Source organism: Tachyglossus aculeatus, chromosome 21, assembly GCF_015852505.1.
Source record: "Tachyglossus aculeatus isolate mTacAcu1 chromosome 21, mTacAcu1.pri, whole genome shotgun sequence".
In the NCBI taxonomy this organism is placed as follows: domain Eukaryota; kingdom Metazoa; phylum Chordata; class Mammalia; order Monotremata; family Tachyglossidae; genus Tachyglossus; species Tachyglossus aculeatus.
In genome coordinates this window covers 46,095,349-46,107,397 of record NC_052086.1, presented here as the reverse complement: position 1 = coordinate 46,107,397, position 12,049 = coordinate 46,095,349, and the positions used below count along the sequence as shown (strand labels likewise).

Sequence of the window (12,049 nt, the reverse complement as noted above, 5' to 3'; positions counted from 1 at the left end):
TAGAACAGTGCTTTGCACATAGTAAGCGCTTAATAAATGCCATCATCATCATTATTATTATTATTCTCTGTGCCTCAGCGACCTCAACTGTCAAATGGGGATTAAAACTGTGAGCCCACCGTGGGACAACCTGATCACCTTGTAACCTCCCTGGCGCTTAGAACAGTGCTTTGCACATAGTAAGCGCTTAATAAATGCCATCATCATTATTATCATTATTATTCTCTGTGCCTCAGCGACCTCATCTGTCAAATGGGGATTAAAACTGTGAGCCCACCGTGGGACAACCTGATCACCTTGTAACCTCCCCGGCGCTTAGAACAGTGCTTTGCACATAGTAAGCGCTTAATAAATGCCATCATCATTATTATCATTATTATTCTCTGTGCCTCAGCGACCTCATCTGTCAAATGGGGATTAAAACTGTGAGCCCACCGTGGGACAACCTGATCACCTTGTAACCTCCCCGGCGCTTAGAACAGTGCTTTGCACATAGTAAGCGCTTAATAAATGCCATCATCATCATTATTATTATTATTCTTTGTGCCTCAGCGACCTCATCTGTCAAATGGGGATTTAAACTGTGAGCCCACCGTGGGACAACCTGATCACCTTGTAACCTCCCCGGCGCTTAGAACAGTGCTTTGCACATAGTAAGCGCTTAATAAATGCCATCATCATTATTATCATTATTATTCTCTGTGCCTCAGCGACCTCATCTGTCAAATGGGGATTAAAACTGTGAGCCCACCGTGGGACAACCTGATCACCTTGTAACCTCCCCGGCGCTTAGAACAGTGCTTTGCACATAGTAAGCGCTTAATAAATGCCATCATCATCATTATTATTATTATTCTTTGTGCCTCAGCGACCTCATCTGTCAAATGGGGATTTAAACTGTGAGCCCACCGTGGGACAACCTGATCACCTTGTAACCTCCCCGGCGCTTAGAACAGTGCTTTGCACATAGTAAGCGCTTAATAAATGCCATCATCATCATTATTATTATTATTCTTTGTGCCTCAGCGACCTCATCTGTCAAATGGGGATTTAAACTGTGAGCCCACCGTGGGACAACCTGATCACCTTGTAACCTCCCCGGCGCTTAGAACAGTGCTTTGCACTAGTAAGTGCTTTAATAAATGCCATTATTATTAGTAGTAGTAGTAAGCGGTTAACAAATACCAACAACAACAAAAAAAAGCACTGGCTTTAACGCTGGGGTAGGGCCAAATTAATCCAGGGGGCCCATCATCATCATCAATCGTATTTATTGAGCGCTTACTATGTGCAGAGCACTGTACTAAGCGCTTGGGAAGTACAAATTGGCAACATATAGAGACAGTCCCTACCCCAGCCCCCTGTCCGCTATGGGACTGATGAGGGGTTAGGGTGGTGGAGGGGGGGCAGAGGGTGGTGAGCAGGGGCCACACAGGGGATGGAGAGGGGTGGAGGGTAGAGAGGGCTGACCCTGCCTCGGCCCACAGCTGCGGTGGCCTGTGCCCACAGTGCCCAGAGTGCCCACGGTGCCCGCTGGGCCGTCCCGTCCCTGGGCTCACAGCTCCCTCCAGAGGCAGCTCCCTCCACCTCCCACCGCCTCACTCGCCTCCCCCAATCATCATCATCATCATTATTATCATTATAGCACTTATTAAGCGCTTCCTATGTGCCACGCACTGTTCTGAGCGCTGGGGTAGATACAAGGTAATCAGGCTGTCTCGCAGTCTTCATCCCCATTTTACAGACGAGGTCGCTGAGGCAGAGAAAAGTTAAGTGGCTTCCCCAATGTCACGGAGTAGACCAGTGGCGGAGCCGGGATTAGAAACCACGTCCTCTGACTCCCGAGCTCGTGCACTTTCCACTAGGCTATGCTGCTTCATCATCATCGTCATCATCATCAATCGTATTTATTGAGCGCTTACTGTGTGCAGAGCACTGTACTAAGCGCTTGGGAAGTACAAATTGGCAACATATAGAGGCAGTCCCTACCCAACAGTGGGCTCACAGTCTAAAAGGGGGAGACAGAGAACAAAACCAAACATACTAACAAAATAAAATAAATAGAATAGGCACTAGTAAAATAAATAAATAAATAAATAGAGTAATAAATATGTACAAACATATATACACATATACAGGTGCTGTGGGGAAGGGAAGGAGGTAAGATGGGGGGATGGAGAGGGGGACGAGGGGGAGAGGAAGGAAGGGGCTCAGTCTGGGAAGGCCTCCTGGAGGAGGTGAGCTCTCAGTAGGGCCTTGAAGGGAGGAAGAGAGCTAGCTTGGTGGATGGGCAGAGGGAGGGCATTCCAGGCCCGGGGGATGACGTGGGCCGGGGGTCGATGGCGGGACAGGCGAGAACGAGGTACCGTGAGGAGATTAGCGGCAGAGGAGCGGAGGGTGCGGGCTGGGCTGGAGAAGGACAGAAGGGAGGTGAGGTAGGAGGGGGCGAGGGGATGGACAGCCTTGAAGCCCAGGGTGAGGAGTTTCTGCCTGATGCGCAGATTGATTGGTAGCCACTGGAGATTTTTGAGGAGGGGAGTAATATGCCCAGAGCGTTTCTGGACAAAGATAATCCGGGCAGCAGCATGAAGTATGCTTCTTATGCTGCTTCCCAAATCTCCACCCAGATGGCACTAGGCAACAGGCTCCCCCTCCCAGATCCCTGCCCCCGCACCCCCACCCCTCCCAGGGGCCTGTAGCCCCAGGCCCAAACCTTCTTCTGCTACAGGGCCACCACCCAGAAGCTGGGCGGCTGATGCTCCTGGGTGTGGGTGGGTGTGCGGGGGTATTATTATTATTATTATTATCATTATCATTATTATGCCCTCTGGTCCCCTGAGCACTGGGTCTACAACTCCCCGCGGCCCAAGGGGGACCTTTAATTCCACTTCTCCCTCCAGCCAATGCTTAGAGATCTCCAAGGAGAGAGAGATTCCCAAACCTCCCTTACCAACCCCTTCCCTCAGCTTTGACTCCTCACAGTCCAATCTGAATCCTTCATGCTACAGTCAGAAGACTTGGTTTCTAGTCCCAGCTCTGCTGTCACTGGCCTATTCCAACAGATTGGACAAATCATTTGTCCTCTCTGGGCCTCAGTTTCCTCATCTATATGAATGCTGTGCAGAAAAAATGAAACAATTGGTGTGAAAATACTTTGGAAAAGGAAAAAACAGAGCACTTCACAAATTCAAGACAAAAGAAAGAAGGCATTCAGCTCTTCCCTTGACCTCATCCTGGGCCCACCTGATCACTCTCTCAACAAAACGGGGATTAAGACTGTGAGCCCCCTGTGGGACAACCTGATCACCTTGTGACCTCCCCAGTGCTAGAACAGTGATTTGCACATAGTAAGCGCTTAATAAATGCCATTAAAAAAAAAAAGCAACAAGACAGCAGAGCCCCTTCCCACAATGCGGGGACTGAGCTGCCCAAGATGGGGACCTCAGCCCATCCAGCCCCCTGCTCCTGGGCCAAGGCAAGTCCCAGACGGCACGCAGATGCAGGTCGTATTCCCATTCCACAAAAGGGGAAACCGAGGCTAATACTGGGATTGCCTCATGGACCGAGCTGCCTCATTTCCACCAGGAACCCACCTTCTCCTCCCAACTCACAGATGGAATTTAGTCTCCTAGAGATAAGAGCGGAGTCAGGAATGGGAAAGAGATCAATCAGTGAATCAATGGTATTTATTGAGTGCTTACTGTGTGCAGAGTACAGTATAACAGAGTTGGTAGATATGTTCCCTACCCACAAGGAGCTTACAGCCTAGTGCAGGGAACCAAGGTTCCCAAGGGTTCCACTCTCCCACTGCCCCGGTGCTGCCACCAGGTAGTCCCAGGCACATTTCTGCCTCACCCAGGCCAGCAACTCCTACAGGACCCTGTTCCACTCAGAAAGTGGATCAGGCTGGGCTAGGCAACAGGCTTGGCCCGGGTAGGGGGTCAGCTAGGGGAGGTCAGGCTTGGCGGGGCTCAGACCCAAAGAGGCTGGGTTCAGAGACCACTCCCAGAACCATTCCCAAAATACACTGTCAGGGACTCTTTATGGAAATAAGACTGTAGGCTCCTCGTGGGCAGGGAGCGTTTCTTCTAATCCTGTCATACTGTACTCTCCAAAGACTAAAATCTGTGTGTGTATGTGTGTGTGTATGCACACACAATAAAGACTGAGAGCAAGGGACAGAGACACACAGAAAGACATGGAGAGACGGAGATGAAAAGACAAAGGCAGAGAGCAACAGAGAGCAGAGAGGAGAGAGGGAAAGACAAATAGAATGGCATGCAGGCGGGAGGGAGGCGGGGCAGGTAAGGTACAGCCAACTCAGGGTAGAGTTTGTCCCTTCAGTGTCTTGTGCTAGGGTTACTTCGCCCTTCCTCTTGCCCCCTTGCTCAGCATTGCCCCCAGTATCAGCCTGCCTCTTTCCCTTCCTCACCCCAGGTCACTCCTAGAATTCAGTGTGTCTGTGGGAACAGTGGATCACCTTAGTCCAAGAAAGAAAGCCCGGGTGCCAGGACTCCTGGGTCACCTCAGAATATCCACGTCCCTGTTTCTTTCTAAGCTTCCCCACCCAGTGACGCCTCTGAGACCTCTGGAGTAGTCCCAGAGTTCCTCAGAGAGACGGTCTCTCACTAGTGCTTGGAAAGTGGTTGGAGATGACCCTGTGACAGGGCAGGGGGTGGGGGGGGGGAGAGGGGAGGAAAGAGGGGAGGGAGGAGGCAAGCAGGCAGATCAATATGGGGAACCCAGTGGCTGCCACTCAGCTGTCAAAACTGAGTTCCCTCCCTCAGGCCCCACCCTTTAGACATGCCCCTTCAGGGCCCTCCTCCCAAACACAAGCACTCAGCCCCAGCTCCTCTGGCCCGACCCCTCAGGTACAGCCCCTCTGTAACGGCCACTGGCAGGCCCCACTCCTCAGTTGCGGCCCCTCAACCAAACCCCTCCATCACGGTCATCATCATCATCATCAACATCAATCGTATTTATTGAGCGCTTACTGTGTGCAGAGCACTGTACTAAGCGCTTGAGAAGTACAAGTTGGCAACAAATCCTCAATCACTATCCCTCAGGCCCCCCACCTCAGCTTCTGTCCCTCCTCAGTCACCATCCCTCAGGCCCCATCCCTCAAACCCCTGGGTCACAGTCCCTCAGACCCTATCAATCAAGAAAACATTTATTGAGCACTTGCTGGTGTGTAGAGCACAGTACTAAGTGCTTGGGAGAGTACAATACAACAGAGTCGTTAGACACGTTCCCTGCCCACATAGGGCTTACAATCTAGAAGAAGAGACAGACGTTAATATAAATAAACACATTACAGATAGGTACGCAGGTTCTGTGAGGCTGAGGGTGGAGTGACTATTCAATGCTTAAAGGGCATGGATCCAAGTGCGAGGGTGATGCAGAATAATAATAATAATAATAATAATGTTGGTATTTGTTAAGCGCTTACTATGTGCAAAGCACTGTTCTAAGCACTGGGGTAGATACAAGGTAATCAGGTTGTCCCACGTGGGGCTCACAGTCTTCATCCCCATTTTACAGATGAGGTCACTGAGGCCCAGAGAAGTGAAGTGACTTGCCCAAAGTCACACAGCTGACAAGTGGCGGAGCCGGGATTTGAACCCATGACTCCAAAGCCCAGGCTCTTTCCATGCTGCTTCTCTGGGATGGAAGGGAGTGGGAGTCCTATGCCCCTCAGACATCCTACCCTGCAGGACCCACCTTCTCGACCCTCAGAAACCCCTCTCAGGCCCTGCCCCTCAGGCACTGTCCGCTGTGGCCAGCTGATTCACTCTACCCCCCACCCCCCAGCCCCGACACCTGAGCCAGTATCAGGTCACAGCCCAGGACCCTCGGCCTCTCAACCTCCCCATCCCTTCCATGCTGCCTAAGCCTCCGGCTTCTGCCCCAGAGAAGAGGCTGTCCTGGGCAGTCCTTGGCCCTCGGGGAATTTACCGGACCTCCCCAACCCCAACATGGCCCCACTCCACGTCCCAAGCTCAGACTGGCCCCACCCCATCTCCCCCAAGCTCCTGTCACCTCACTCCGAGTCCCCCCTGACCCCCTCCATGACTCAGGCTCAAACCTGTCCCACCTCCTCTCCTTCGGAGCCCCAAACCTCCACCCTGAGCTCCTTCCCTCTCCAAGGCCCCACTCAAACCTGTCCCACCTCCTCTCCTCCATATCCCTGAAACCCCACCCTGAACCCCTCTGCCCCCCCACAAACAACTCCACTCAGACCTGTCCCACTTTCTCTCCTCCAGACCCTTAAAATCCCATCCTGATCCCCTTTGCCACCCAACTCACATCTGTCCCTCCTACTCTCTTCTGGACCCCCAAAATCCTGTCCTGAGCCCTTCTGGTCTCCCCCATGGCCCGGCTCAGACCTACCCCACCCTCCGTCCCACAGCCCATCCAACCCTAGCCCTGAGAGCCCCGAACCTAGCTGACACCTGACCCCACCCTACCTCGCCAAGACCCCCGACACCCAACCCTGAGCACCCTCCAGCCCCTCTCCCTGATCCTGGCTCAAACCTGCCCCACCCCCGCTCCACGGACCCTTCCCCAGGCCTTGGCCCCCCGCCCAAAGAGGCAGCACCTGTGTTGTGTGGGCGGCAGCAGCCGCGGGCAGTCCAAACAACACACAAAAGACAGAAACCAGAACCCAAGCACCAACACACAGCCTGGCTCAGCTAGGGGAGGGTGGGGGGCACGCTGGGGTGCAGACCACTGCTCCACTCACCCAGCAAAGGGAGAGCCCCAGGCTCTCATCACTTCCCACTCTCACCCACCCTTCTGCTCCTCAGAAACCCAGCCCGGACCCCTTCACCCATGAGCGTCTGCGAGCACACACCTTAGGTGCCCCTGAAAGGCCATGGCAGCGGGTACCTGCAGCCGAGAGGCACATCTGGGGGCCCAAGAGAAGGCGTAGACCCCAATCAGCCTTCCTCTCCACCTCCACCCCTAGTTGGGGTGCCGAAGCCCCTGTGCCAAGCCTGTGTTGCCAGCCTGGCCCCATGGTCATGGAGAGGGACGGAGAGGGAAGGAGTGGGAAGGGAAGGAGAATGAAGGAGTGGGAAGGAGAGAGAAGGGGCTGGGCTGAGCAGTCCTGTGCCTTGCCTTACCCTGGTGAGGTCAGTACCATGTGCCTGGACCCCCGGTCGGTTGTCCCGTCCCAGTGCCAGGAGCTCCCCAGCAGACGACTGGCTCTGTCGGCCCGTCCTGGCTCTGCCGGCCCCAGCGCGGAGGTGCCGGGAGTGATTCACCGGGCTGGGATCTGCGTGGCCCCATAAACTGGGCCCTGGCCCCGGCCCCACTCTAACAATAAACAGAGCAGGCGCTGAACAGGACGCCGCCCGCGGGCCTCCCTGCCAGCCTGCCAGCCACCGCCCCCCCCACCCCGCCCACCCCCTCACCAGCAGGAGAGATGCTAGTGGGGCGGCACAAGCTGGGGAGGAGAGAGGACTCCTGGCCACCCACCTGCCCACATCCTGAAGCCCCCCGGGGCAGCGGGGCCAGCCGACCAGCCGGGAGAGACCCTCGCAGATCCCCTGGGGACCCCACCCCTCTCTGCCGACCCGAAGCCACCCGGCCTCTCCCCAGCCCAGGGAGCAGGGCCACAGCTGGGGCTCACCCGGTCCGGCTGTCCTGGGGGAGGATGGACAGATGTCCAGCACTGGGCCAGGTGGGGAGCAGGCCAGGGGCCAGGCCCTGACCCCTGCCCCTCCCACTCCGCCCCCTCATCTGGGGGCCCCGTCTGCCTTATCTGGCTGTGAGCTCAGGGTTGGGTGTCACTACTCAGACACTGGAGCCTCTCATTAGCCACGGGGCAGGTAATGAACGGGCGGCGGGCGGGCAGCCGACCGGGCTATCCATGTCCCTATCAGGTGTCTCTGGCACAGAGTTGGCTCTTTAAAAGGAAAAGGGCCGGGAGACACGGCAGCTCTCAGAGGTATGCAGCCAGTCAGCCTTCCGCCCACCTCTGCCTGGTCCCACCAAACCCACCTCCCAGCCCCTGGAACACCCAGGACACCCCCAACCCCCTTAGGGTGCAGTGGGGGGTGCTGGGTTGAGGGGGTACAGCCTAGACTCAGCTTTGCTGCTGGACAGCTGGACACAGTCTGGTGGGCCTGGAAGCCCCTTCATCACCTCTCCTCCCTGCAGAGCCCCTCTTCCTAACCTCTGCCCCAGGAGTGAGCTGAGGCCCTGGCTGCCCCAAATCCTGACAACCGACAAGCCCTGTTCCTCCCCGCAGCACCCCCCGGCTTTCCACTTCCTTCGCAGAGGCATGGAGGTGGGCAGCGGTCAGGGGCTTTGGGGGCCCTGGAGTCCCTGCCCCCTGCCCCAGCTGCACCCTGCCCGGGCTCCGTGGCCCTGGCAACCACACCCAAAACTCCCCCAACCTGGCTCCGCCGCAGCCTCGCCAAGCCAGTTTCCCTGAACCAGGTCAGCCGGCCGCCAGGGTGCCTCCGTCTCTGGGAGGATGGGAGCCTCCGGGGGGATCGCCTGGAGAGCAGGGAGGCAGGGAGGTGGCAGGACCAAAGGTTCGCTCCTGGGAAGGTGAGAGAGACTTAGCTTCCCAAATGGAACCCCACGACTCTCAGGACAGCACCCCTCTCCTCTTCAGTCTCACATCTCCTGCCGCCAAGATAGCCCTCTGCTTGGATGTCCTGCCATCACCTCAAACTTAACATGTCCGAAACAGAACTACTCAACCTCCCACCTAAACCCTGTCCACCTTGTGACTTTTCTATTACTCTAGACAGCACCTCCATCCTCCCTGCCTGATGAGCCTGTAACCGAGGCATTATCCTGTTGACAGCACTACCATCCTTCCCGTCTCACAAGCCCGCAACCTGGGTGTCATCCTCGACTCCGCTCTCTCATTCACCCCTCACATCCAAGCCGTCACCAAAACCTGCCGGTCTCAGCTCCGCAACATTGCCAAGATCCGCCCTTTCCTCTCCATCCAAACTGCTACCCTGCTCATTCAAGCTCTCATCCTATCCCGTCTGGACTACTGCACCAGCCTTCTCTCTGATCTCCCATCCTCGTGTCTCTCTCCACTTCAATCCATACTTCATGCTGCTGCCCGGATTATCTTTGTCCAGAAACGCTCTGGGCATATTACTCCCCTCCTCAAAAATCTCCAGTGGCTACCAATCAATCTGCGCATCAGGCAGAAACTCCTCACCCTGGGCTTCAAGGCTGTCCATCACCTCGCCCCCTCCTACCTCACCTCCCTTCTCTCCTTCTACTGCCCAGCCCGCAACCTCCGCTCCTCCACCGCTAATCTCCTCACCGTACCTCGTTCTCGCCTGTCCCGCCGTCGACCCCCGGCCCACGTCATCCCCCGGGCCTGGAATGCCCTCCCTCTGCCCCTCCGCCAAGCTAGCTCTCTTCCTCCCTTCAAGGCCCTGCTGAGAGCTCACCTCCTCCAGGAGGCCTTCCCAGACTGAGCCCCTTCCCTCCTCTCCCCCTCGTCCCCCTCTCCATCCCCCCATCTTACCTCCTTCCCTTCCCCACAGCACCTGTATATATGTATATATGGTTGTACATATTGATTACTCTATTTATTTATTTATTTATTTTACTTGTACATTTCTATCCTATTTATTTTATTTTGTTGGTATGTTTGGTTCTGTTCTCTGTCTCCCCCTTTTAGACTGTGAGCCCACTGTTGGGTAGGGACTGTCTCTATGTGTTGCCAATTTGTACTTCCCAAGTGCTTAGTACAGTGCTCTGCACATAGTAAGCGCTCAATAAATACGATTGATTGATTGATTGATTGATTGAATCATCTCTCATTCAACTCAAATATAACAATAATAATGATGATAACTGTGGTATTTGTTAAGTACTCACTGCGTGATGAGCACTGTACTAAGCGCTGGGATGGATAGAAGATAATCAGGCCATGCAGTCCCACATGGGGCTTCATCACTACAATCCTCCCCTTTCCTACACTGATTCAAGCACTTATCCTAACCCACCTGGATTACTGTAACAGCCTCCTCGCTGACCTCCCTGCCTCCTGTCTTTCCCCACTCCAGTCCTTACTTCACTCTGCTGCATAGATCATTGTGGTTTGTTTTTTTTTGAAAAACTGGTCAGTTCACATCTCTCCACTTCTCATGAGCCTCCAATGACAGCCCATCCAGCTCTGTATTCATTCAATCATATTTATTGAGCGCTTACTGTATGCAGAGCACTGTACTAAGCGCTTGGGAAGTACAAGTTGGCAACATATAGAGACGGTCCCTACCCAACAGTGGGCTCACAGTCTAGGAGACTGTGTATCAAACAGAAACTCCTTTCTGTCGGCTTTAAGGGACTCAATCAGCTCACCCCCTCTTACTTTACCTTCCTGATCTACTACGACCCAACCTGCAAACTTCCTCAATGTAACTGGATCTTGTCTGGCTCACCACCGACTCCTTGCCCATTTCTGCCCTCTGGAGCCCCTTCCCCTTCATATTTTCAAAAGTATTTACTCAGAGTGTACTGTGTTCATATATGACAGACCACGGCTCTCCCCACCTTCAAAGCCCTATTAAGATCACATCTCCTCAAGAGGCCTTCCCTGTCTATGTCCAATTGTGGTATTTGTTAAGTGCTTATTCTGTGCCAAGCACTGTACTAAGTGCTGAGGTAGACAGGAGATAACCAGATCCCACATGGGACTCACAGCCTAAGTAGGAGGGAGAACAGGCACTGAATCCCCATTTTGCAGATGAGGGAACTGAGGCACAGAGAAGCTAAGTGACTTGCCCAAGGTCACACAGCAGGTAAGTGGTGATGAGGAATTAGAATCCAGGTCCTTTGACACCCAGACCCATACTTTTCCCAATAGGCCATGCTGCTTCCCCTCACTAAGTCCCCCCTCACTTCCCCTATTTTGCCATCTGTAATTAATTTTCATGTCTGTCTCCCCCTCTGGACTGTAAGGGTCTCTATGCAGGGATCATCTAGACCTATTCTTACATATTGTGTATTTTATATTGTACTTTCCCAAGCCCTTAGTACAGTGCTCTGCTCAATACTATTGATTGATCGATTGATAGATTGAAGGACTTTCACCTGGGATTGAGGCCCTAACCCCATGGCTCCCTCTCCCCCGTCCACCTCTCCAGTGCTCTGCTGAGAGAGGCCCCACTTGCCGTCCTTCGGAGCTGCTCCTGACGCCCCCCCACAAACATTGCCACCTCCCCACCCAGTTACCCCCCCCCCAATACCATCCCCTCCTGGCACGGTCATTCCCCCAGACTCTCCCATTGCCTACGGTCACCCCTCAAACTGCCCCCTACCCACCTAGTCACCTCTCAGACTGCCTCCTCCTTACCTGGCCACCTTCCCCAACAACTCCATCCATTCCATCAGCTTTGCACCTTCCCTCCTCAGCGCTGCTGTCTCCCGCTGCCCCCACCTCAGAGCCCCAGCCCCCCCACCCCTGGCTCTCCCCCTCCAGCTCTCCCCTACCCTCAAGCACCCCCTGAAACCTGGACTCACAAACTGCCTGCAGAGCTTGGATTTCCCCCGCTGGTCCTTGGCGTGGGCCGTATAGCCGGGGCAGCCCAGGGAGCCCAGGTGGTCGTCCACGGAGATGCTCTTGCACATGCGCTGGGAGCCGGGGCGGAGGGAACAGAGGGAGAATCCTTCCCTGCGGGGGGACGCCTGGGCCGACGCCATCACAGGCCCCCGGAGGTCATCCTCCAATCTCCAGGGCTCCTCTGGAGGGGGAGAGCGGGCAGAAGGGGAGACAGAGATAGAGACGACAACCCTATCAGCTTGAGTCGGACCCGGAGACCGTGCTGATCTTGGGCCTCCCCTCCTCCTCTCCCTCTGTTGTTTCACACCCAAAAGCAACTGGGGGAGGGTGGGCTGAGTGTGTGTGGGGGGGTGTTCATGGAGGCAAGGTCTCAGGGGACTCAGGAGGCATGGAGGGGCCACTCTATCTGTTCCTGCAGGTCCCTAGGGGGAGGGGAATATGGGAGAAGGGTCATGTTGCCACCCTAAGGCCTGGCAATCTATCAGTGGAATTTAGTGAATG

The 12,049-nt window shown here is 54.9% G+C and overlaps 1 protein-coding gene across 1 annotated transcript in view; it reads right to left on the bottom strand.

Annotated features, from left to right (window-relative positions):
• LOC119942110 (ankyrin repeat and fibronectin type-III domain-containing protein 1-like) overlaps positions 1-11,722 on the bottom strand; it is an 84,839-nt gene extending 73,117 nt beyond the window's left edge. Inside the window, exon 1 of the mRNA XM_038762764.1 lies at positions 11,509-11,722. Coding sequence (XP_038618692.1) covers positions 11,509-11,688 — 180 coding nt within the window. The 5' untranslated portion in view covers positions 11,689-11,722. The remainder of the gene's footprint in view (positions 1-11,508) is intronic.
• Between the last annotated feature and the right edge of the window lie 327 nt (positions 11,723-12,049).